The sequence below is a fragment of the Salvelinus namaycush genome, unplaced genomic scaffold, assembly GCF_016432855.1.
Source record: "Salvelinus namaycush isolate Seneca unplaced genomic scaffold, SaNama_1.0 Scaffold253, whole genome shotgun sequence".
Taxonomy (NCBI): domain Eukaryota; kingdom Metazoa; phylum Chordata; class Actinopteri; order Salmoniformes; family Salmonidae; genus Salvelinus; species Salvelinus namaycush.
The window spans coordinates 164,517-190,782 of NW_024059375.1; the positions used below are offsets into that span (position 1 = coordinate 164,517).

The 26,266-nt window shown below is 49.4% G+C and overlaps 1 protein-coding gene across 3 annotated transcripts in view; it reads left to right on the forward strand.

Annotated features, from left to right (window-relative positions):
• Window positions 1–2,460: 2,460 nt before the first annotated feature.
• tpst1 (tyrosylprotein sulfotransferase 1) overlaps window positions 2,461–26,266 on the forward strand; it is a 102,865-nt gene continuing 79,059 nt past the window's right edge. For 2 of the 3 annotated variants that reach the window (XM_038984622.1, XM_038984623.1), the window contains exons 1-2: window positions 2,462–2,634; window positions 23,606–24,715. In XM_038984622.1, the coding sequence (XP_038840550.1) occupies window positions 23,802–24,715 (914 nt within the window). In that variant the 5' untranslated portion in view covers window positions 2,462–2,634; window positions 23,606–23,801. Of the gene's footprint in view, window positions 2,635–23,605; window positions 24,716–26,266 lie in introns of all 3 variants that reach the window. The other variant, XM_038984621.1, reaches the window with a different exon arrangement.

Consider the following 26,266-nt stretch of genomic DNA (forward strand, 5'->3'; position numbering starts at 1 on the left):
GCCCTGACAATAAATCTCAGTATGACAAAAATAATGTTCCAAATAATAATAATTGGCCTAAACATCAACACCACAGGTAACGATCTGAGAGACAAGAAGAACTTCTAAGCCATCAAAAGGAACATAAAATTCGACATACCAATTAGGATCTGGCTAAAAAATACTTGAATCAGTTATAGAACCCATTGCCGTCTATAGTTGTGAGGTCTGGGATCCGCTCACCAACCAAGAATTCACAAAATGGGACAAACACCAAAATGAGGCTCTGCATGCAGAATTTTGCAAAAACATCCTCTGTGTACAACGTAAAACACCAAATAATGCACGCAGAGCAGAAAAAGGACAATACCCTGCAATTATCAAAATCCGATAAATTCGACAACCAGCGATTCCCAAACCTTCCATAACAAAGCCATCACCTACAGAGAAATGAACCTGGAGAAGAGTCCCCTAAGCAAGCTGGTCCTGGGGCTCTGTTCACAAACACAAACACACCCCACAGAGCCCCAGGACAGCAACACAATTAGACCCAACCAAATCAGAGAAAACTAAAAGATAATTACTTGACACATTGGAAAGAATTAACAAAACAACTGAGCAAACTAGAATGTTATTTGGCCCTAAACAGAGAGTACACAATGGCAGAATACCTGACCACTGTGACTGACCCACAGTGTGACATCACAGCAGCAAGACTTGTGACCTGTTGTCACAAGAAAAGGGCAACCAGTGAAGAACAAACACCATTGTAAATACAACCTATATTTATGCTTATTTGTTTTCCCCTTTGTACTTTAACTATTTGCACACCATTAGAACACTGTATGTAGCCATAATATGACCTTTGAAATGTCTCTATTCCTTTGAAACTTGAGCGTAATGTTTACAGTTAATTTCTGATTATTTACTTAACCTTTGTTTATTATCTGTTTCACTTGCTTTGGCAATGTAAACATGTTTCCACAGGCCAATAACGCCCTTTGAATTGAATTGAATTACATTTAATTGAGAGAGAGAGAGAGAGAGCGAGAGAGCGACAGCGAGAGTATGAAAGAGAGAATGAAAGAGAGACAGAGCGAGAGAGAGAGACAGAGAGAGACAGAGAATGAAAGAGAGAGACAGAGAGAGAATGAAAGAGAGAGAGAATGAAAGAGAGACAGAGAGACAGAGAGAGAGAGAGACAGAGACAGAGAGAGACAGAGAATGAAAGAGAGAGACAGAATGAAAGAGAGAGACAGAGAGAGTCAGATAGAGAGAGAGAGGGAATGAAAGAGAGAGAGAGAATGAAAGAGAGAGAGAGAATGAAACAGAGAGAGAGAATGAAAGAGAGAGAGCGAGAGAGAGCGAGAGAGAGAGGCAGCGAGAGAGAGCGGGAGTATGAAAGAGAGAGAATGAGAGAGAGAGAGAGAGAGAGAAAGAGAGAGACAGTGAGAGAGAGAGAGAGAGAGAGAGTATGAAAGAGAGAGAGAGACAGCGAGAGTATGAGAGAGAGTGAGAGAGAGAGAGAGAGGGAGAGAGAGAGAGAGAGAGGGAGAGAGAGAGAGAGAGAGAGAGAGAGAGACCGAGACCGAGACCGAGAGACCCATCCATAAAACACCCAGCTCCGTTCCGGCCATTATTATGAGCCGTCCTCCCTTCAGCAGCTTCCACTGCTCTCCTTCTACCATGTTCCAGACCCACACAAAGTCAGCAGCCACATACATACAGCAGTGTAACAGTATCTTTATGGGACGTTAGTGTTCTGTCTGTCTACTGTTTTTCTAGCCTTGTTTATCAGATAGAGAGCAACAAAACCTCAAGGGCATGTACAACTGGAGACTTAAACCTGGCAAAACATCTAACAACTCGGTTGAGGTTTAGCCTGTAATAGTGTGATTGATTACTTATTTAATTCACTTGATTAAAATGTCATAATTTATTAAAACTCAAAATGATCTTAAATTATCTTGCGTGAATATGCAAATGATCATTATTTTTTCCAGGAACATCTGTAGCCTATAATCAGACTGACAACGTTGTGGTTGTGGACTTAAATCATTGGAAGAGTAAATCAATGATTACATTTGTATGTATCTAAATAAAATGTACTGTTAGTTTTATAATACTCCGATATTTTTGCAGTGAGCTGTCGCACCAATATTTCAAATGGAGTCCACTGTCTCTTTAAAAGCGTGGGTACATTCTAACCCCACCCTTCAAAGCATTTAACCAATCCTCTACCATGACACATTATGAATCGTCTTCTGCGGGTGGTCCAATCGCAAACCGGCTTGCAATTTCAGGCCACTAAGAGCATATTCATTACATCCATTCTGTTGCAAAACGTTTCTAAAACGGAAGCAAATGGAAGGAAACGGGGCGGGACCTACCTGAATTTATCCAATAGAAACTTTCGGTTTCGTTGCAAAACGCAACTGTTTGGACTAATGATTACACCAGACTCTAGTAAAGTAAGGGGTGACGCGTTTGCGGCGATACAATTGAAAAGAAAGCAGGAACAAGTAATAGTGTGTGTCGCGATCAGTGGAACAACAAGGGAGCAAATAGAACGGATGGAATGTACGAGTAACGGTGTTCAACCATTGGATACGCAGCTTGATCAACTCTCCCCCGCGCTGGATCCTCTACATTTAGGTGGGTGTTTTTGTATTTTATCAAAGGAAAGAAGATTGCGACAGTGGAGAAATGTTCCTCTCTTTTTTTTTTCTTTCTTCCTTTGCTCTTCTCTTCCAGCATCAGCGCCGCTAACCGCGACTGTCTACTTAGTAGGCTACCAATCACTGCACATTCTGAGCATAACTCATTCGGAAGTCTTTTTTACTATGTCGTTTTTAGCTCAGATCTATCTATAATTCGTCATTCTTTGACATTCGATGATAGCTTTGCATCACTGTAGAAACGTTTTAGCACGTGCCGCCCGGTGTATGAAGGCTGAACATGTATCACGTCTTGGCGTAACGATAAACATGATCTGTCAAGCCCATGTCAAAAAGACAACTACATTGATCGAGGGTTTTGTCTCTGTATTGGAAGTAACGTCTTTTTAACCAGAACATTTTATGCAGCCTATAAATAATGCGCGTATCTTAAACAATGGTAACTGTTGATGTGTGCACAACTAAACAGCAAACATTGCTGATGATGATGATGATGATGATTGGGGGTGGGGGGGGGGGTGATGATCGACCTATGTATCTGTAGCGGAGGGTTGTGTAAAATCACGTCGTTAGTTTTTTACATTGGATATGTCCACATCAGACGATATCTTGTATGTAGACTATTGCGGTGTAATCCTTACTGGTCAGCATTGCACAGGATTTATGTTGGACGGAATTATGCAAACGTGATAATGTGATAAAGTGTTCCAAGGGATGCCTCCTACACTTGACCTTCAAGGCCTATATGGAGCCTAATTGCTCAAGACCAATCTTTTTGAATCTCGGCAACCAGCGATGAAGTAGGTCTACCTCCGATGTTTTGCTATCAGCAGTCTGCAGTAACCATAACTGAAGGAATGGGTTAACATGAATGTGTTTCCATTACAGACCATTCCTACAGCTGTTGACAACTTCTCATTTCTCTGTGTCATGTTGAAAAGAAATGTGGACGCCAGATATTTGGTGTTCTCCAGTTCACTCTCTATTAGCAATAACCGAAAGACCAAGCAGGGAGGATGATATAATAGCTATTTGTGTGGTTATTATAGTATAAATATGATTCATATTACAAAATGTTTTGAGCCCATGGTTGTTATAGCGATGGAACTCTTGGTAGAAAGTGGTTGATTTATTTGTTTCATAGACGGAGTAGACTCTATGTTTATTCATATTCTGGTGACATGGTACCCGACGCAGCCCTTACCCCACGCAGCACCTACCCCATGCAGCCCGTACCCCACGCAGCCCGTACCCCATACAGCCCGTACCCCATGCAGCCCGTACCCTACGCAGCCGTACTCCACGCAACTTTAGATAATTAGAACGTGTTTGTCAAAATACACTTGAATGGACTTCTGCCAATATGTAGCTAAATACCACAGAGATCCTCTTACATTAGGTAACCTTACAGTCCTATTGATCAAACAACCCATTAAAAGGTAGGCTCTTTCCCTATATGCACATGATCAACAACTAATGCTAGCCAGAGCAATGTGAACTAAAATCGAAATGAAGGAACATTTTAGATAAACACTCAACTTTTTCAGCTAGCTAGCTGCACTACATGGCAAAAAGTATGTGGACACCTGCTCGTCGAACATCTCATTCCTAAAATCATGGGCATTAATATGGAGTTGGTCCCCTCTTTGCTAAAACAGCCTCCTCTCGTCTGGGAAGTCTTTCCACTAGATGTTGGAACATTGCTGCTGTAACAGCCTCCACTCTTCTGGGAAGGCTTTCCACTAGATGTTGGAACATTGCTGCTATAACAGCCTCCACTCTTCTGGGAAGGCTTTCCACTAGATGTTGGAACATTGCTGCTATAACAGCCTCCAGTCTTCTGGGAAGGCTTTCCACTAGATGTTGCAACATTGCTGCGGGGAAACATTCTTCCATTCAGCCACAAGAGCATTAGTGAGGTTGGGCTCTGATGTTTGGCGATTAGGCCTGGCTTGCAGTCGGCGTTCCCAATTCGTCCCAAAGTTTCCTACCATCTCATCCGTCACAGCTGCTGTCTGACTTATCATCGCTCGCTATCCCGATCCAGCATTCCTAAATGCAAGTGATGATGTGTTGTGTGTGTGTGTGTGTGTGTGTGTGTGTGTGTGTGTGTGTGTGTGTGTGTGTGTGTGTGTGTGTGTGTGTGTGTGTGTGTGTGTGTGTGTGTGTGTGTGTGTGTGTGTGTGTGTGTGTGTGTGTGTGTGTGTGGAGAGAGAAGAGAGCACTAGAGAGCGGAGCATCAATTCATTCATACATACCAATGAACAGTATGTAAGCGGTGACTGGAAGCAGAGGTCGTGGTATGTTGCCGGTACCCGTTAAAGCTCTGCTCTGTACAGAGCTTTAGTGGCGGGTTTAAATAACTGTCTGGTTATGTGGGTACGTCCTGCTGCGTCTGCCTGCCTGGTTGTCTAGTCTCTCTAAATTCACTCTAGTGTTATGTGGACGCTTCCATCAGTACAAATGATTGTGGAGTCCAGTCCTGTTGAGGTTGAAAAACATCTAAATCATATATTCCACAGTTCAAGTGTGTCTTGGGTTTTGCGTTGGCTCAACAGTAACTATGGGTGATTTGCAGCTTCCAACGTAGGCTTAAAATTTCAAAACAAAAAAGGTCATAAAGCCATTGACTGGAATTGTGCTGAAGTGACCATTGGCAATGCTAGAATCTGACCTCCTTTTTAGAATAGGCCTGTCTCAAATGGCACGCTTTCCCCTATGGGCCTTGGTCAAAGTAGTGCACTATGTAGGGGATAGGGTGTAATTTGGGTGGTGCGCTCTCACAGGATGTGATGTATGGCGTTACCAGTTGGGTCAAAGGTTAAGCTCCGGCCTCTGTTCCGTTATGCCTGATTGATCTAGGGATACATCTCGAATAGCACCCTATTCCCTTATTTATAGTGCACTACTTTTGACCAGGGCACAGGGTATAAAGTCATGCTCTCTGTGTAGGGAATAAAAAGTCGTGCTCTCTGTGTAGGGAATAAAAAGTCGTGCTCTCTGTGTAGGGAATAAAAAGTCGTGCTCTCTGTGTAGGGAATAAAAAGTCGTGCTCTCTGTGTAGGGAATAAAAGTCGTGCTCTCTGTGTAGGGAATAAAAAGTCGTGCTCTCTGTGTAGGGAATAAAAAGTCGTGCTCTCTGTGTAGGGAATAAAAAGTCGTGCTCTCTGTGTAGGGAATAAAAAGTCGTGCTCTCTGTGTAGGGAATAAAAAGTCGTGCTCTCTGTGTAGGGAATAAAAAGTCGTGCTCTCTGTGTAGGGAATAAAAAGTCGTGCTCTCTGTGTAGGGAATAAAAAGTCGTGCTCTCTGTGTAGGGAATAAAAAGTCGTGCTCTCTGTGTAGGGAATAAAAAGTCGTGCTCTCTGTGTAGGGAATAAAAAGTCGTGCTCTCTGTGTAGGGAATAAAAAGTCGTGCTCTCTGTGTAGGGAATAAGGGCCATTTGGGATGCAGGTTAGAATCCTGTGGAAGTGAAGGATGTACCTGATATCCAATCAGGACCGATACAGGTAGGTAATTTTTTCGCGGCAGCGCGTAGTCGAGGGGTCGCGGCAGCGCGTAGTCGAGGGGTCGCGGCAGCGTGTAGGCGTAGTCGAGGGGTCGCGGCAGCGTGTAGGCCTCAGTTTTGGAGCCTCCAACCTTCTTCCACAGACAGACAGACAGACAGACACATACACAAAGACTTCCTCCCTTGTTATTAAGTGTTGATGTGGTGGTCTGGTTTCAGCATGGGTCCATAGAGAATCCCCCCCTTCACAGATCAATGAAAGAAAAGGGAGAACTCCAAGAGGAGGATACACTATCTGTAACAGGAGTAAAGAGCCTCAATTAATTTAACACAAACGCATTGTTCATTTCAGCTCGGTACGCTCAGCCAGGTGAAACGTGAAACCAATCTGCCTGCTGCTAAAGCTGAAAAACAAGTTGGAATTCAGACCAGTGGCTTTAGGAATCCTACCTTGTTTATATTCCTCGAGGTTGGGGAATTGTCGACTATCTACTTTTCCATGGTTGTTTGCCAAATCGCATCCTATAACTTGTAGTGTGCTACTTTTGATCAGGAGTAGTGTTGGGGGCTGGGAGTAGTGCAGGGGTGAGGGGAGTAGTGCAGGGGTGAGGGGAGTAGTGCAGGGGTGGGGGGTGACGGGAGTAATGCGGGGGTGACGGGAGTATTGTGGGGGGTGACGGGAGTATTGGGGGGGGTGACGGGAGTAATGCGGGGGTGACGGGAGTAGTGCGGGGGGTGACGGGAGTGGGGTGGGGGGTGACGGGAGTGGCTGGACATCCAGCCAACTTGACACAACTGTGGGAAGCATTTGAGTGAACATGGGCCCTGCGGAACGCTTTCGACACCTTGTAAAGTCCACGCCCCGACAAATTGAGGCTGTTCTGAGGGCAAAAGGAGGTGCAACTGAATATTCTAGGCTACCTGCCTCCTCTAAACGCTAGGCTACCTACCTCCTCTAACCGCTAGGCTACCTGCCTCCTCTAACCGCTAGGCTACCTGCCTCCTCTAACCGCTAGGCTACCTGCCTCCTCTAACCACTAGGCTACCTGCCTCCTCTAACCACTAGGCTACCTGCCTCCTCTAACCACTAGGCTACCTGCCTCCTCTAACCACTAGGCCTCCCCTCTAACCACTAGGCCACCTGCCTCCTCTAACCACTAGGCTACCTGCCTCCTCTAACCACTAGGCTACCTGCCTCCTCTAACCACTAGGCTACCTGCCTCCTCTAACCACTAGGCTACCTGCCTCCTCTAACCACTAGGCTACCTGCCTCCTCTAACCACTAGGCTACCTGCCCCCTCTAACCACTAGGCTACCTGCCCCCTCTAACCACTAGGCTACCTGCCCCCTCTAACCACTAGGCTACCTGCCTCCTCTAACCACTAGGCTACCTGCCTCCTCTAACCATTAGGCTACCTGCCTCCTCTAACCACTAGGCTACCTGCCGCCCATAGTAACCACTAGGCTACCTGCCGCCCCTAGTAACCACTAGGCTACCTGCCTCCTCTAACCACTAGGCTACCTGCCTCCTCTAACCACTAGGCTACCTGCCTCCTCTAACCACTAGGCTACCTGCCTCCTCTAACCACTAGGCCACCCGCCTCCTCTAACCACTAGGCCACCCGCCTCCTCTAACCACTTGGCTACCCGCCTCCTCTAACCACTTGGCTACCTGCCTCCTCTAACCACTTGGCTACCTGCCTCCTCTAACCACTTGGCTACCTGCCTCCTCTAACCACTAAACTTCCTGCCTTTAACCACTAGACTACCTGCCTCCTCTAACCACTAGGCTACCTGCCTCCTCTAACCACTAGGCTACCTGCCTCCTCTAACCACTTGGCTACCTGCCTCCTCTAACCACTAAACTTCCTGCCTTTAACCACTAGACTACCTGCCTCCTCTAACCACTAGGCTACCTGCCTCCTCTAACCACTAGGCTACCTGCCTCCTCTAACCACTAGGCTACCTGCCTCCTCTAACCACTAGGCTACCTGCCTCCTCTAACCACTAGGCTACCTGCCTCCTCTAACCACTAGGCTACCCGCCTCCTCTAACCACTAGGCTACCCGCCTCCTCTAACCACTAGGCTACCCGCCTCCTCTAACCACTAGGCTACCCGCCTCCTCTAACCACTAGGCTACCCGCCTCCTCTAACCACTAGGCTACCCGCCTCCTCTAACCACTAGGCTACCCGCCTCCTCTAACCACTAGGCTACCTGCCTCCTCTAACCACTAAACTTCCTGCCTTTAACCACTAGACTACCTGCCTCCTCTAACCACTAGGCTACCTGCCTCCTCTAACCACTAGGCTACCTGCCTCCTCTAACCACTAGGCTACCTGCCTCCTCTAACCACTAGGCTACCTGCCTCCTCTAACCACTAGGCTACCTGCCTCCTCTAACCACTAGGCTACCCGCCTCCTCTAACCACTAGGCTACCCGCCTCCTCTAACCACTAGGCTACCCGCCTCCTCTAACCACTAGGCTACCCGCCTCCTCTAACCACTAGGCTACCCGCCTCCTCTAACCACTAGGCTACCCGCCTCCTCTAACCACTAGGCTACCCGCCTCCTCTAACCGCTAGGCCACCCGCCTCCTCTAACCGCTAGGCCACCCGCCTCCTCTAACCGCTAGGCCACCCGCCTCCTCTAACCGCTAGGCCACCCGCCTCCTCTAACCGCTAGGCCACCCGCCTCCTCTAACCGCTTGGCTACCCGCCTCCTCTAACCGCTAGGCTACCCGCCTCCTCTAACCGCTAGGCTACCCGCCTCCTCTAACCGCTAGGCTACCCGCCTCCTCTAACCGCTAGGCCACCCGCCTCCTCTAACCGCTAGGCCACCCGCCTCCTCTAACCGCTTGGCTACCCGCCTCCTCTAACCGCTAGGCTACCCGCCTCCTCTAACCGCTAGGCTACCCGCCTCCTCTAACCGCTAGGCTACCCGCCTCCTCTAACCGCTAGGCTACCCGCCTCCTCTAACCGCTAGGCTACCCGCCTCCTCTAACCGCTAGGCTACCCGCCTCCTCTAACCGCTAGGCTACCCGCCTCCTCTAACCGCTAGGCTACCCGCCTCCTCTAACCGCTAGTCTACCCGCCTCCTCTAACCGCTAGACTACCCGCCTCCTCTAACCGCTAGACTACCCGCCTCCTCTAACCGCTAGGCTACCCGCCTCCTCTAACCGCTAGGCTACCCGCCTCCTCTAACCGCTAGGCTACCTGCCTCCTCTAACCGCTAGGCTACCTGCCTCCTCTAACCACTAGGCTACCTGCCTCCTCTAACCACTAGGCTACCTGCCTCCTCTAACCACTAGGCTACCTGCCTCCTCTAACCACTAGGCTACCTGCCTCCTCTAACCACTAGGCTACCTGCCTCCTCTAACCACTAGGCTACCTGCCTCCTCTAACCACTAGGCTACCTGCCTCCTCTAACCACTAGGCTACCTGCCTCCTCTAACCACTAGGCTACCTGCCTCCTCTAACCACTAGGCTACCTGCCTCCTCTAACCACTAGGCTACCTGCCTCCTCTAACCACTAGGCTACCTGCCTCCTCTAACCACTAGGCTACCTGCCTCCTCTAACCACTAGACTACCTGCCTCCTCTAACCACTAGACTACCTGCCTCCTCTAACCACTAGGCTACCTGCCTCCTCTAACCATTAGGCCAGTGGTTAGAGCGTTGGGTCAGTAACCACTAGGCTACCTGCCTCCTCTAACCACTAGGCTACCTGCCTCCTCTAACCACTAGGCCAGTGGTTAGAGCGTTGGGTCAGTAACCACTAGGCTACCTGCCTCCTCTAACCACTAGGCTACCCTGCCTCCTCTAACCACTAGGCTACCCTGCCTCCTCTAACCACTAGGCTACCCTGCCTCCTCTAACCACTAGGCTACCTGCCTCCTCTAACCACTAGGCTACCCTGCCTCCTCTAACCACTAGGCTACCTGCCTCCTCTAACCACTAGGCTACCTGCCTCCTCTAACCATTAGGCCAGTGGTTAGAGCGTTGGGTCAGTAACCACTAGGCTACCTGCCTCCTCTAACCACTAGGCCACCCGCCTCCTCTAACCACTTGGCTACCTGCCTCCTCTAACCACTTGGCTACCTGCCTCCTCTAACCACTTGGCTGCCTGCCTCCTCTAACCACTAAACTTCCTGCCTTTAACCACTAGACTACCTGCCTCCTCTAACCACTAGGCTACCTGCCTCCTCTAACCACTAGGCTACCTGCCTCCTCTAACCACTAGGCTACCTGCCTCCTCTAACCACTAGGCTACCTGCCTCCTCTAACCACTAGGCTACCTGCCTCCTCTAACCACTAGGCTACCCGCCTCCTCTAACCACTAGGCTACCTGCCTCCTCTAACCACTAGGCCACCCGCCTCCTCTAACCACTAGGCCACCCGCCTCCTCTAACCACTAGGCCACCCGCCTCCTCTAACCACTAGGCCACCCGCCTCCTCTAACCACTAGGCCACCCGCCTCCTCTAACCGCTTGGCTACCCGCCTCCTCTAACCGCTAGGCTACCCGCCTCCTCTAACCGCTAGGCTACCCGCCTCCTCTAACCGCTAGGCTACCCGCCTCCTCTAACCGCTAGGCTACCCGCCTCCTCTAACCGCTAGGCTACCCGCCTCCTCTAACCGCTAGGCTACCCGCCTCCTCTAACCGCTAGGCTACCCGCCTCCTCTAACCGCTAGGCTACCCGCCTCCTCTAACCGCTAGGCTACCCGCCTCCTCTAACCGCTAGGCTACCCGCCTCCTCTAACCGCTAGTCTACCCGCCTCCTCTAACCGCTAGTCTACCCGCCTCCTCTAACCGCTAGACTACCCGCCTCCTCTAACCGCTAGGCTACCTGCCTCCTCTAACCGCTAGGCTACCTGCCTCCTCTAACCGCTAGGCTACCTGCCTCCTCTAACCGCTAGGCTACCTGCCTCCTCTAACCGCTAGGCTACCTGCCTCCTCTAACCGCTAGGCTACCTGCCTCCTCTAACCGCTAGGCTACCTGCCTCCTCTAACCGCTAGGCTACCTGCCTCCTCTAACCACTAGGCTACCTGCCTCCTCTAACCACTAGGCTACCTGCCTCCTCTAACCACTAGGCTACCTGCCTCCTCTAACCACTAGACTACCTGCCTCCTCTAACCACTAGGCTACCTGCCTCCTCTAACCACTAGGCTACCTGCCTCCTCTAACCACTAGGCCAGTGGTTAGAGCGTTGGGTCAGTAACCACTAGGCTACCTGCCTCCTCTAACCACTAGGCTACCCTGCCTCCTCTAACCACTAGGCTACCCTGCCTCCTCTAACCACTAGGCTACCCTGCCTCCTCTAACCACTAGGCTACCTGCCTCCTCTAACCACTAGGCTACCTGCCTCCTCTAACCATTAGGCCAGTGGTTAGAGCGTTGGGTCAGTAACCACTAGGCTACCTGCCTCCTCTAACCACTAGGCTACCTGCCTCCTCTAACCACTAGGCCAGTGGTTAGAGCGTTGGGTCAGTAACCACTAGGCTACCTGCCTCCTCTAACCACTAGGCTACCTGCCTCCTCTAACCACTAGGCTACCCTGCCTGCTCTAACCACTAGGCTACCTGCCTGCTCTAACCACTAGGCTACCTGCCTCCTCTAACCACTAGGCTACCTGCCTCCTCTAACCACTAGGCCAGTGGTTAGAGCGTTGGGTCAGTAACCACTAGGCTACCTGCCTCCTCTAACCACTAGGCTACCTGCCTCCTCTAACCACTAGGCCAGTGGTTAGAGCGTTGGGTCAGTAACCACTAGGATACCTGCCTCCTCTAACCACTAGGCTACCTGCCTCCTCTAACCACTAGGCTACCCTGCCTGCTCTAACCACTAGGCTACCTGCCTGCTCTAACCACTAGGCTACCTGCCTCCTCTAACCACTAGGCTACCTGCCTCCTCTAACCACTAGGCCAGTGGTTATAGCGTTGGGTCAGTAACCACTAGGCTACCTGCCTCCTTTAACCACTAGGCTACCTGCCTCCTCTAACCACTAGGCCAGTGGTTAGAGCGTTGGGTCAGTAACCACTAGGCTACCCTGCCTCCTCTAACTACTAGGCTACCTGCCTCCTCTAACCACTAGGCTACCTGCCTCCTCTAACCACTAGGCTACCTGCCTCCTCTAACCACTAGGCCACCCGCCTCCTCTAACCACTAGGCCACCCGCCTCCTCTAACCACTAGGCCACCCGCCTCCTCTAACCACTAGGCCACCTGCCTTCTCTAACCACTAGGCCACCTGCCTCCTCTAACCGCTAGGCCACCTGCCTCCTCTAACCGCTTGGCTACCTGCCTCCTCTAACCGCTTGGCTACCTGCCTCCTCTAACCGCTAGGCTACCTGCCTCCTCTAACCGCTAGGCTACCTGCCCCCTCTAACCGCTAGGCTACCTGCCCCCTCTAACCGCTAGGCTACCTGCCTCCTCTAACCGCTAGGCTACCTGCCTCCTCTAACCGCTAGGCTACCTGCCTCCTCTAACCGCTAGGCTACCTGCCTCCTCTAACCGCTAGGCTACCTGCCCCCTCTAACCGCTAGGCTACCTGCCCCCTCTAACCGCTAGGCTACCTGCCTCCTCTAACCGCTAGGCTACCTGCCTCCTCTAACCGCTAGGCTACCTGCCTCCTCTAACCGCTAGGCTACCTGCCTCCTCTAACCGCTAGGCTACCTGCCTCCTTTAACCGCTAGGCTACCTGCCTCCTCTAACCGCTAGGCTACCTGCCTCCTCTAACCGCTAGTCTACCTGCCTCCTCTAACCGCTAGTCTACCTGCCTCCTCTAACCACTAGACTACCTGCCTCCTCTAACCACTAGGCTACCTGCCTCCTCTAACCACTAGGCTACCTGCCTCCTCTAACCACTAGACTACCTGCCTCCTCTAACCACTTGGCCACCTGCCTCCTCTAACCACTAGGCTACCTGCCTCCTCTAACCACTAGGCTACCTGCCTCCTCTAACCACTAGGCTACCTGCCTCCTCTAACCACTAGGCTACCTGCCTCCTCTAACCACTAGGCTACCTGCCTCCTCTAACCATTAGGCCAGTGGTTAGAGCGTTGGGTCAGTAACCACTAGGCTACCTGCCTCCTCTAACCACTAGGCTACCTGCCTCCTCTAACCACTAGGCCAGTGGTTAGAGCGTTGGGTCAGTAACCACTAGGCTACCTGCCTCCTCTAACCACTAGGCTACCTGCCTCCTCTAACCACTAGGCTACCTGCCTCCTCTAACCACTAGGCCAGTGGTTAGAGCGTTGGGTCAGTAACCACTAGGCTACCTGCCTCCTCTAACCACTAGGCTACCTGCCTCCTCTAACCACTAGGCTACCCTGCCTCCTCTAACCACTAGGCTACCTGCCTGCTCTAACCACTAGGCTACCTGCCTGCTCTAACCACTAGGCTACCTGCCTCCTCTAACCACTAAGCCAGTGGTTAGAGCGTTGCGTCAGTAACCACTAGGCTACCTGCCTCCTCTAACCACTAGGCTACCTGCCTCCTCTAACCACTAGGCCAGTGGTTAGAGCGTTGGGTCAGTAACCACTAGGCTACCCTGCCTCCTCTAACTACTAGGCTACCTGCCTCCTCTAACCACTAGGCTACCTGCCTCCTCTAACCACTAGGCTACCTGCCTCCTCTAACCACTAGGCTACCTGCCTCCTCTAACCACTAGGCTACCTGCCTCCTCTAACCACTAGGCTACCTGCCTCCTCTAACCACTAGGCTACCTGCCTCCTCTAACCACTAGGCTACCTGCCGCCTCTAACCACTAGGCTACCTGCCGCCTCTAACCACTAGGCTACCTGCCGCCTCTAACCACTAGGCTACCTGCCGCCTCTAACCACTAGGCTACCTGCCGCCTCTAACCACTAGGCTACCTGCCCCCTCTAACCACTAGGCTACCTGCCCCCTCTAACCACTAGGCTACCTGCCCCCTCTAACCACTAGGCTACCTGCCCCCTCTAACCACTAGGCTACCTGCCCCCTCTAACCACTAGGCTACCTGCCCCCTCTAACCACTAGGCTACCTGCCCACTCTAACCACTAGGCTACCTGCCCCCTCTAACCACTAGGCTACCTGCCCCCTCTAACCACTAGGCTACCTGCCCCCTCTAACCACTAGGCTACCTGCCGCCCCTAACCACTAGGCTACCTGCCGCCCCTAGTAACCACTAGGCTACCTGCCTCCTCTAACCACTAGGCTACCTGCCTCCTCTAACCACTAGGCTACCTGCCTCCTCTAACCACTAGGCTACCTGCCTCCTCTAACCACTAGGCTACCTGCCTCCTCTAACCACTAGGCTACCTGCCGCCCCTAACCACTAGGCTACCTGCCGCCCCTAACCACTAGGCTACCTGCCGCCCCTAACCACTAGGCTACCTGCCGCCCCTAACCACTAGGCTACCTGCCGCCCCTAGTAACAACTAGGCTACCTGCCGCCCCTAGTAACCACTAGGCTACCTGCCGCCCCTAGTAACCACTAGGCTACCTGCCGCCCCTAGTAACCACTAGGCTACCTGCCGCCCCTAGTAACCACTAGGCTACCTGCCGCCCCTAGTAACCACTAGGCTACCTGCCGCCCCTAGTAACCACTAGGCTACCTGCCGCCCCTAGTAACCACTAGGCTACCTGCCTCCTCTAACCACTAGGCTACCTGCCGCCCCTAGTAACCACTAGGCTACCTGCCGCCCCTAGTAACCACTAGGCTACCTGCCTCCTCTAACCACTAGGCTACCTGCCGCCCCTAGTAACCACTAGGCTACCTGCCGCCCCTAGTAACCACTAGGCTACCTGCCTCCTCTAACCACTAGGCTACCTGCCGCCCCTAGTAACCACTAGGCTACCTGCCGCCCCTAGTAACCACTAGGCTACCTGCCGCCCCTAGTAACCACTAGGCTACCTGCCGCCCCTAGTAACCACTAGGCTACCTGCCGCCCCTAGTAACCACTAGGCTACCTGCCGCCCCTAGTAACCACTAGGCTACCTGCCGCCCCTAGTAACCACTAGGCTACCTGCCGCCCCTAGTAACCACTAGGCTACCTGCCGCCCCTAGTAACCACTAGGCTACCTGCCGCCCCTAGTAACCACTAGGCTACCTGCCGCCCCTAGTAACCACTAGGCTACCTGCCGCCCCTAGTAACCACTAGGCTACCTGCCGCCCCTAGTAACCACTAGGCTACCTGCCGCCCCTAGTAACCACTAGGCTACCTGCCGCCCCTAGTAACCACTAGGCTACCTGCCGCCCCTAGTAACCACTAGGCTACCTGCCGCCCCTAGTAACCACTAGGCTACCTGCCGCCCCTAGTAACCACTAGGCTACCTGCCGCCCCTAGTAACCACTAGGCTACCTGCCGCCCCTAGTAACCACTAGGCTACCTGCCGCCCCTAGTAACCACTAGGCTACCTGCCGCCCCTAGTAACCACTAGGCTACCTGCCGCCCCTAGTAACCACTAGGCTACCTGCCGCCCCTAGTAACCTGCTGTAAAAACACCGCTGTTATTTACACACCAACCTTCTTCTGCAATGTTAAGAGAGAGTTCCTCATACAGAAATGTTAAGGGAGAGTTCCTCATACAGAAATGTTAAGGGAGAGTTCCTCATACAGAAATGTGAAGAGAGAGTTCCTCATACAGAAATGTGAAGAGAGAGTTCCTCATACAGAAATGTGAAGAGAGAGTTCCTCATACAGAAATGTGAAGAGAGAGTTCCTCATACAGAAATGTGAAGAGAGAGTTCCTCATACAGAAATGTGAAGAGAGAGTTCCTCATACAGAAATGTGAAGAGAGAGTTCCTCATACAGAAATGCCGGCAGGATAAATGTTCAAAAGAGGTTAGACCTAAGTCTGACATCCCAATTGTTTTGTCTCATTAGATGTAGGTTTCTACTAGTTGTTCATTTAGTTTACTTCTGTCATTTAGAGGGAGTGTTGCAGAGATGTAATACAACCACTTGGCTCATCAGTGTTATCTTCCCCAGTGGGGAAACAACCAGTGGCTGTCAAACACCATGGTGTCAGAGGAGAACAGATGTCACTCAGGGGTGAACAATCACAGGGAGGGACCAGCACCATACCACACCCTAGGCCTGTTGACATCTTGAGACCGAGTGTTTAAAACAGTAACTCTTCAGTCCAGACTCACTTGAGGCCAGGGCCCTGTTGGAATACTTTCCTTCTCTCTTTGACGGCTAAAGCACAGACATAGGTCTAGAAGTGATTGTTTAGGTGGCTTTTTAACATTTATTTTCTATAAAAATTATACGAATAATGAAATCTCAATGCAGCTGTACCGGTGCCAGAAATGGTTTGAGTCTCACAGTATGTCCCTTTCAGATGGTTTAACTATTACACCTGTCCTACCATTACTGTTCCTCCATTCCACCTTGTGGTTTGGGTCTCACAGTACGTCCCTTTCAGATGGTTTAACTATTACACCTGTACTACCATTACTGTTCCTCCATTCCACCTTGTGGTTTGGGTCTCACAGTACGTCCCTTTTCAGATGGTTTAACTATTGCACCTGTACTACCATTACTGTTCCTCCATTCCACCTTGCAAAAGTTTGGATTTCCTTCTCATTTAACTTCTCAACGTATTGCCATACAGAACTTCCCTGTTGTCGCTTGCCTTCCTCTGACATTTTTCCAACTGTTAATTAATAAAATATTTTTTTTCTCAACTCCTTGCACGTCGACTCCATGTGGCGACTCCCATTTCTGAGTTTTAAGACTCGATTCGACTAGGAATCGACTCCTGAAATTCAGTATTTTTTTAGGAACGCAGCAGACTGATTTGTAGTTGCTGTACTTCCCAGAAACCCTTGTATCTTTTCGTAGTGAGCTAGCGAGGGGAGGGGCTGACAGAATCCTGCACTAGGCTTATCTTTCGCCAGTCAAAAGCTGTATCTCGCAGTTTCTTAGCTTGCAATGTCTCTCAACTTCAGTAAAGCAAGGCCTATCCTCAATGATTAGGCTAGGATATTCTACTCTCAACAGGCCCAAGACTGAACACACACTAGCATCGTTAGCGAAGAGTAAGAGCAGGGTTGTAATCATTAGTCCAAACAGTTTGCAAGTAAAACAACAGTTTCTATTGGACAAATTCCCTGTTTCTTTCCCGAAACGATTTGAAACGTTTTGCAACAGAATCGGCGTAATGAATACGCCCCAGGCCGAAAGAACGTGGGGGTCAGGCAGAAGGAACCGAGGTGGGCGTATGTCTTGGTAATCTGAATTAGAGGTCTTCAGGGATCCACCTGTACCCGACTACCTGAGAACGGTTATGTGTACATTTAACTGACTTGTACGGAAGGGCCCGTACAGATCCGAGCAGGAGACATTTTATAATTTATGCTGCTGCGCTTGCTTTTCACGAGAGGGGAGCGTGGCGTGTGTTTATTATTGGTGTTGGCCAATCATAAGACATCAGAGGCAATAGGCTACAGTCATAGAGCCTCCGTGTGTGGCAAAGGTTAGGAGATATCTAATCAGTGGAAGATTGAATGAACTTTTTGGACCCGTGAAAACCTCCTAAGCTGAATTTCGCAAGCACGCCTCGCAAATTCACCAAAGTAGCCTAAAATATGCCTCTTCCTCACTGGTTTTATTTAAATGACAACTTTCCCCAGGCCTTCACAGCCTATTGTCTAGTTTGGCTGTAACACAGAAAATAATATGCTTTGTGATATCTACTGCACTGTGATGTGAATTTTGTGTGGGGGGGAGAAAACCAAAAACCGTTTAAGGATCCCATCCCTAATGCTGGTAATCATTAAGGACTGGATTGTTTTTCAAGATACATTTTTTGTTGTTATTGTAATGGAGCTAAGTACACACAAAATCCTAGAGGGAAAGCCTGTCTCATTCTGCTTTCCACCAGACACTGGGAGAGGAATTCACCTTTTCAGCAAGACAATAGCCTTAAACACAAGGCCAAACATAGCGTCTAGTCTGTCTGAGGAGACGGTGCTTTCCTCTGCTTTTGTATTTCCCGTCATCTTATCAGTTGTTGCTAGCTGTCGGGATGCCACGCGCACACACACTATCTAATGTATGCTGCAGAGCACATGTCTCTAATGGGGAGCCTGTAATAATTGCTTTGCTGATGTGCGAAGGCCCGCCTGAACCCCTGTAATAATTGCTTTGAGAGAAAGGGCAGGATGACAGCATCGTGTGTGTGTGTGTGTGTGTGTGTGTGTGTGTGTGTGATCGCTCTTTTCAATTATGTTACATCTGCATCACAGATAAAGTGCGTGTCTGTTACTGTGTATCCATTACTGTTTTATAAGGTGTGACTGGTGTTTACTGTGCGTCAACATGCGTGGGTGTTTGAGAGTAGCGTCAGTCAGTCGTCAGAGCAGATTAATGATGCCTTGCTGAGCTTTGCCAAGAAAGACCCATCAAAGCCGTCAGTCAAATGTCACAGAAGATAAGAGACAAGCGAAGGGGAGTGTGCAGGGCCGGCTCTAGGCATAAGCGACATAAGCGGTTGCTTTGGGCCCCCTGCTGCTAGGGGGCCCCAGACAGAAAACGTATGTCTCATATATATATATATATATATATATACTGCTCAAAAAAATAAAGGGAACACTAAAATAACACATCCTAGATCTGAATGAATGAACTATTCTTATTAAATACTTTTTTCTTTACATAGTTGAATGTGCTGACAACGAAATCACACAAATTATCAATGGAAATCAAATTTATCAACCCATGGAGGTCTGGATTTGGAGTCACACTCAAAATTAAAGTGGAAAACCACACTAGAGGCTGATCCAACTTTGATGTAATGTCCTTAAAACAAGTCAAAATGAGGCTCTGTAGTGTGTGTGGCCTCCACGTGCCTGTATGACCTCCCTACAACGCCTGGGCATGCTCCTGATGAGGTGGCGGATGGTCTCCTGAGGGATCTCCTCCCAGACCTGGACTAAAGCATCCGCCAACTCCTGGACAGTCTGTGGTGCAACGTGGCGTTGGTGGATGGAGCGAGACATGATGTCCCAGATGTGCTCAATTGGATTCAGGTCTGGGGAATGGGCGGGCCAGTCCATAGCATCAATGCCTTCCTCTTGCAGGAACTACTGACACACTCCAGCCACATGAGGTCTAGCATTGTCTTGCATTAGGAGGAACCCAGGGCCAACCGCACCAGCATATGGTCTCACAAGGGGTCTGAGGATCTCATCTCGGTACCTAATGGCAGTCAGGCTACCTCTGGCGAGCCCATGGAGGGCTGTGCGGCCCCCCAAAGAAATGCCACCCCACACCATGACTGACCCACCGCCAAACCGGTCATGCTGGAGGATGTTGCAGGCAGCAGAACATTCTCCACAGCGTCTCCAGACTGTCACGTCTGTCACATGTGCTCAGTGTGAACCTGCTTTCATCTGTGAAGAGCACAGGGCGCCAGTGGCGAATTTGCCAATCTTGGTGTTCTCTGGCAAATGCGAAACGTCCTGCACGGTGTTTGGCTGTAAGCACAACCCCCACCTGTGGACGTCGGGCCCACATACCACCCTCATGGAGTCTGTTTCTGACCGTTTGAGCAGACACATGCACATTTGTGGCCTGCTGGAGGTCATTTTGCAGGGCTCTGGCAGTGCTCCTCCTGGTCCTCCTTGCACAAAGCCGGAGGTAGCGGTCCTGCTGCTGGGTTGTTGCCCTCCTACGGCCTCCTCCACGTCTCCTGATGTACTGGCCTGTCTCCTGGTAGCGCCTCCATGCTCTGGACACTACGTTGACAGACACAGCAAACCTTCTTGCCACAGCTCGCATTGATGTGCCATCCTGGATGAGCTGCACTACCTGAGCCACTTGTGTGGGTTGTAGACTCTGTCTCATGTTAGCACTAGAGTGAAAGCACCGCCAGCATTCAAAAGTGACCAAAACATCAGCCAGGAAGCATAGGAACTGAGAAGTGGTCTGTGGTCACCACCTGCAGAACCACTCCTTTATTGGGGGTGTCTTGCTAATTGCCTATAATTTCCACCTGTTGTCTATTCCATTTGCACAACAGCATGTGAAATGTATTGTCAATCAGTGTTGCTTCCTAAGTGGACAGTTTGATTTCACAGAAGTGTGATTGACTTGGAGTTACATTGTGTTGTTTAAGTGTTCCCTTTATTTTTTTGAGCAGTGTGTAATATATATATATATATATATATATATATATATACACACACATATTACTACCACCAGTCAAAAGTTTGGACACACCACCTTATTTAGTGAAGACATCAACACTATGAAATAACACATATGGAATCATATTGTAACCAAAAGTGTGAAACAAATCAAAAAATATTTGAGGTTCTTCAAATAGCCACCCTTTGCCTTGATGACAGCTTTGCACACTCTTGGCATTCTCTCAACCAGCTTCATGAGGAATGCTTTTCCAACAGTCTTGAAGGAGTTCCCACATATGCTGAGCACTTGTTGGCTGCTTTTTCTTCACTCTGCGCTCCATATCACCGGATTCCTACTGCAAGCTCTTATTAACCTCTTCACCTGGATCTCCGCAGCTAGCTGCTATCCGATTGGCTTCTCCTGGCTAACGCCCCTGTCCCGAAGCAAGCACCAATTACCCTGGAGCTAGCCTATGCTAAGCCCATCTCCCGGCTGGCTGTGCCACCAGAGACTCTTGGTTCGAGCCCAGGCTCTGTCGCAGCCGGCCGCGACCGGGAGGTCCATTTGGCCTAGCGTCGTCCGGGTTAGGGAGGGTTTGGCCGGCAGGGATATCCTTGTCTCATCGCGCACTAGCGACTCCTGTGGTGGGCCGGGCACAGTGCACGCTGACCAGGTCGCCAGGTGTACGGTGTTTCCTCCGACACATTGGTGCGGCTGGCTTCCGGGTTGGATTTTATTTTATTTTTTACTATTATAATCTGACTATCCACAATCTCATTATGCATGTAACAAGACTCATTCTATTACCGATCTTTTTTTCTTTTTTATAAGAGTGACACATTTTAATCACAATAATTCATAAACCAAATTGTTATCCAAATAAAACTCTATTTGGTAGGTCTACTTAAACTTGTTACTTCTGTGAACATTCATAATCCTCCGTCACGAGGGAGAATAATTCGAATATATCTGTGTTTTTTGGTATCGGAATGACATGACACAAGGCAATATTTCTTAAACTTTACAGAAGGCAAATTTCCTGCGAAATGGAATATTAATGTTGATATTAGATGGCAGGGGCCTTCAACATTGGTGTGTTCAAGTAATGGATTATAAATGTTGATATTAGATGGCAGGGGCCTTCAACATTGGTGTGTTCAAGTAATGGATTATAAATGTTGATATTAGATGGCAGGGGCCTTCAACATTGGTGTGTTCAAGTAATGGATTATAAATGTTGATATTAGATGGCAGGGGCCTTCAACATTGGTGTGTTCAAGTTTTTCTATTAGTGATTTTCTGGTAGATGATGTTTAAGACCCCTTTTCTGTCTGTGTCCAAGTTTCCATCCACAGTTTTTATGCGATTAAAGTCATACCGTGTACATGTTTATTTTTTCCCCCGAAACAACTGTGATGGAAACAAGCAGTTTCTGGTAAATTTTTTATAAATGCCGACAGATCATTTTGTTCGTTCGACATGGTGGGATCTTTTTGTGTCGGGAAAATGTAATTATGAAAGGTAATTGTGCAAATATTGATCTAACAACATGTCCTTACTCGTTGATATGTTATGTGGTCCTCCTACTATGACTTGGGAACCCATGCAGTTTATTAGGCTACAGATGAAATAAGTTACGATCTTCACAGGGAGGTGAAAGGGCACGGTGATGAGCTTGATGCTCCTTTAAATAAATATCGAGAGTCGTATTCTGGTGACATGAGGATCGATGTTTGACAAATACAAATATTCTCGCTCTTATTCATCATCCTGTAGACTAGCCTACCCGTACTGTATCCGGGAGCTGTTGGTTAGAGCTCAGGGGCCAAGACCAGAGTTGGCACATTTTTCTGTTTTTTACGCTACAGTTTTTTGTGACTACTATCGGTAAAGTTGAAAATGCAATGGAAACACATTGAAATTCATATTTATTTGTTTTACGATACATGAAAAACAACATTTGGTGTGCGTTGTCGTCACGCACTAGTTATTATCAGCAACAAGTCCGTTTGGTGGTAACACCACTGGTAGGACAATGCACATAATATTTTCTTTATGCAGACTTTGGAATATTCACATTTTAAAAATCTGTCGCCAATTGGATGGGAACCTAGCTTCTGTGACCAGAAATCAAAGCCTTTGTTTATTAAAAATGTTTTGGATGGGGGGGGGGAGAAACGTATTTATGCCTTATTTCCCAAAAATATATACTCTTAGCTTTCATTTGACACCACATTTTATATGCTCCTATAATCTTCACATGTTGGGACTCATGGGTCCTGTTTCTGTGGCAATGACCCAGAGTAACGTGATGTCACACCACCTACTCTGTAAATCAGAGCCTGTGTAACTGCTCAGGGACACATTAGAGGCCGGAGGTTGGACGTCTCGTTCCTGGTCGGGAATGTTTCTCTCAGCCCAAGAAACAAACTGAACACTGGGAAACGAGTAAAAAGACCAGTTGAATAATAGAACAAGATGGTTGTAAAATAGAGATTTCCCTCTGAGGGATAAATATAATCATTGCGTCTTTTTGTTGCTAAATGTGTCACTGGGGAAGTCCTAAATGCTTAAGACTTAGCCCGACTGCTGAATAGTGGAGCTGTTCGCTCTCTCTCTCGGTCTATCCCTTTCTCTCAGTGTCTGTCTCTCTCTCCCTCTCTCTGTACCTCTAGTCTGTGGCCTGGATTCATTCCTATGGGCTTGTGTCAGCAGAGGGCCATGACTGTGTCAATGGTTTTTCTGACAACTTTATGATGTCGGCCTTAGCCTTTCTCTTACACCACAGTTGTACAGTGGTTTTGGCGTGAGATCCATAACCTTGTCAGACAGAGAATGTGTTCATCACTGCTTTCTGAGGTGAAAGTGGAGCGTCTCTTCTGTAGCCTACATTTCTCCTGAGGGGATCTGTAATTATGTTGAGGGTAATTCCTACATTGGATATAAGGAATTCCTTGGTAATTTCGTGTGTGTATTTAACTAAAATAACAATACAAAATAACTTGTACAGCTCAGTTCATAGTTTTACTGTGCTCTCTTTGTCAAGATGGGTCAGTACAGTATAATGCTGAAAATAAGATGTGTTTTGCTTTTCTGAACAGAGCCTTTTTTTAGGACCATATATGAAGTGAGCCATTTGAACCTTTTGTTGGTTCAAGCCTCAACTTGATTTCTACCAGCAGTGTACAAATGATCTAGAATGTCAAGATCTCTATCAGGATCTGCCTGAAGTTGCCATGTTCTACTGTTCTACTGTTCCAACCAAGACTATTTTATTATATTATGTAATAATGTGTTTTTTATTCTGTCCTTCCCCAGGCCTGATGGAGCTGGGCACGCCACGAGCGCTGACCACCGGGGAACACACAACACGCTCTGCCCCCCACCGCCAACCTTGAAAGGAGGGACACTCAGCTACTCCTAACCTTCCCTTCTCCCCTCTTCCACTACCTCCTTTGGTACACCTCTGTCCTCCCCCTCCCTCCCTCCCTCCTCCCCCCTCCCTGGTCCTGAGATGGTGATGGTGATGATGATGAAGCTGAAGCAGAACCTGCTGGTGGCCTGTCTGGTCATCAGCTCAGTCACAGTCTTCTACTTGGGTCGTCACGCCATGGAGTGTCACCACCGCATCGAGGAGCGCAGCAGCCAGCCTGGGGACCAAGGGCTTCTGGGGGGCCTTCAGGGGCCGGGAGGGGTCCTCCTGGGGGGCTCTTTGAGCTCCTCCGCCATCCTGCGGGGCTCTGGTCCCGGGGGCCGTAACCTCTCCGTTCCATTCGTCTACAACAAGGACATGCCCCTAGTGTTCATTGGAGGGGTTCCCAGGAGTGGGACAACGTTGATGAGAGCCATGCTTGATGCTCACCCTGAGGTTCGGTGTGGAGAGGAGACCAGGGTTATTCCACGTATCCTGGCCATGAAACAGATGTGGTCGCGGTCGGGGAGGGAGAAGATGCGTCTGGACGAGGCCGGGGTGACGGACGAGGTCCTGGACGCCGCCATGCAGGCCTTTCTCCTGGAGATCATCGTAAAGCACGGCGAGCCCGCCAACTTCCTCTGTAACAAGGACCCCTTCGCTCTGAAGTCCCTCTCCTACCTGGCTAAGATCTTCCCGCACGCCAAATTCTTGCTAATGATCCGGGACGGACGCGCCTCGGTCCATTCCATGATCTCGCGTAAGGTGACGATCGCTGGCTTTGACCTGGGCAGCTACAGAGACTGCCTGACCAAGTGGAACAGGGCCATAGAGACCATGTACACTCAGTGCCTGGAGGCCTCAGACAAGTGCCTGCCGGTGCATTACGAACAGCTGGTGCTCCATCCAGAGAAGTGGATGAGGACGCTGCTCAAATTCCTGGACATTCCTTGGAACGAGGCGGTACTTCACCATGAGGAACTCATAGGGAAAGCAGGAGGTGTCTCCCTCTCCAAGTAAGTAGTGGTGTTGGTGTGTGTGTGTGTACGTACCCTGAGCCTGCGGGTTACTGAACTTCAGGCATGCCGGTCTCCCTCCCCGTGTGTTTTTATCAGTGTATAAAGTGAGTAAACTGTAAACCCAACTAGCTTGTAAATCAGGGGTCAGTGACCTTGTCGTCTATGAAGTGTGACACAAGGCTTTATACCAGTAGATGACAAAACGTGACTTGATTTAGTGGCGAGACAAGGTGTGGGCAGCCAAGGATTTTACAAACCCAGGACAAGGAGCTCCAAATGAGGACGAAGCCAGGCGGAACTTCCATGCATCACCTCACTGAGCTATCAGGGCCACAGTGGCTCTCCCACTCCTCATTCTGAGTGAAACTCAGCCGCCATTTTGGATCTGGTTCTGAACCGAAATGGTTCTGGTTCTAGAACACAGGCCTCTGTTCTTAGCTTCTGGTTCTGGAAGCGGTCTGCTCTGTTCTGCGCTGCTGCCACAACAAGACACTGATAAGTAATACAATCCAGTCGTCTCTGATGGCAGTAATAAACAAACGGCGATCCTCGGGGATGCTTCCTGTTTACGAGACACTGTCTCCTCCTTCACTATGTTGCTTACGTAGTCAAATGACTCAATGCTGTGGTCGAATCATAGGCTCCATCCCAATTGGCACCCTATTCCCTATACAGTGCACTACTTTTGACCAGAGCTCCAAAGGGAATAGGGAGCCATGTGTGATAGACCCCATAGCACAATGTTATGGTAAGCAAGCACTATTCATCACCAGGCTGACGAGGTGTGAGGGGTGAATGGGTCAGGCTCTACCTACTACATTCCCTTCCTGGTGCAGTGAGACAAGTTAGCACTGGTCCATGTAACTCTCTCTTGCTCTCTCCCTCTCTCTTTCACTTCACTATTGTTCTTCCCAGAGGGGAGAAAGAGAGCGAGGGAGGAAATGGTGATGGCCCAGAGAGAAGGAAGGATTGTAAAATCTAGTTGTTGAGTAGGTAGATCAGTAGTAAACTTTAATTTTATTTTATTGTTGATAGTCAACAACACACATTTCTTACTCCAGGTTAGTTTCTACAGGCTCCCAAGGTCTTTAAATAACAGCCTTGTAATTCCACGAGGCCTCCAAACATTTACTGTCCTTCTGTTGGTTATGAATCATTCTAGAGCAGAGCTAGGTGAGAAACCTCACTCATTAGTTAACCGCACACAGTAGAAGGGTGAGAGAAAAAAACGTTTTAACCCATTTCTCAGGTTGTATCCCAAATGAGACCCTATTCCCGTTGGGCCCTGGTCTAAAGTAGTGCACTATAAAGGGAATAGGGTCTAAAGTAGTGCACTATAAAGGGAATAGGGTCTAAAGTAGTGCACTATAAAGGGAATAGGGTCTAAAGTAGTGCACTATAAAGGGAATAGGGTGCAGTTTGGTACTCGCTCTGACCATGGTAAGGTTTCCTAATGGCGCTGACTCGTCAGAGTTGTTTTGGTTCTATAATCTGGAGGTCAGCCTCTGGATGTCTTCAAGGAAACACAGTGGGGCACGCACACACACA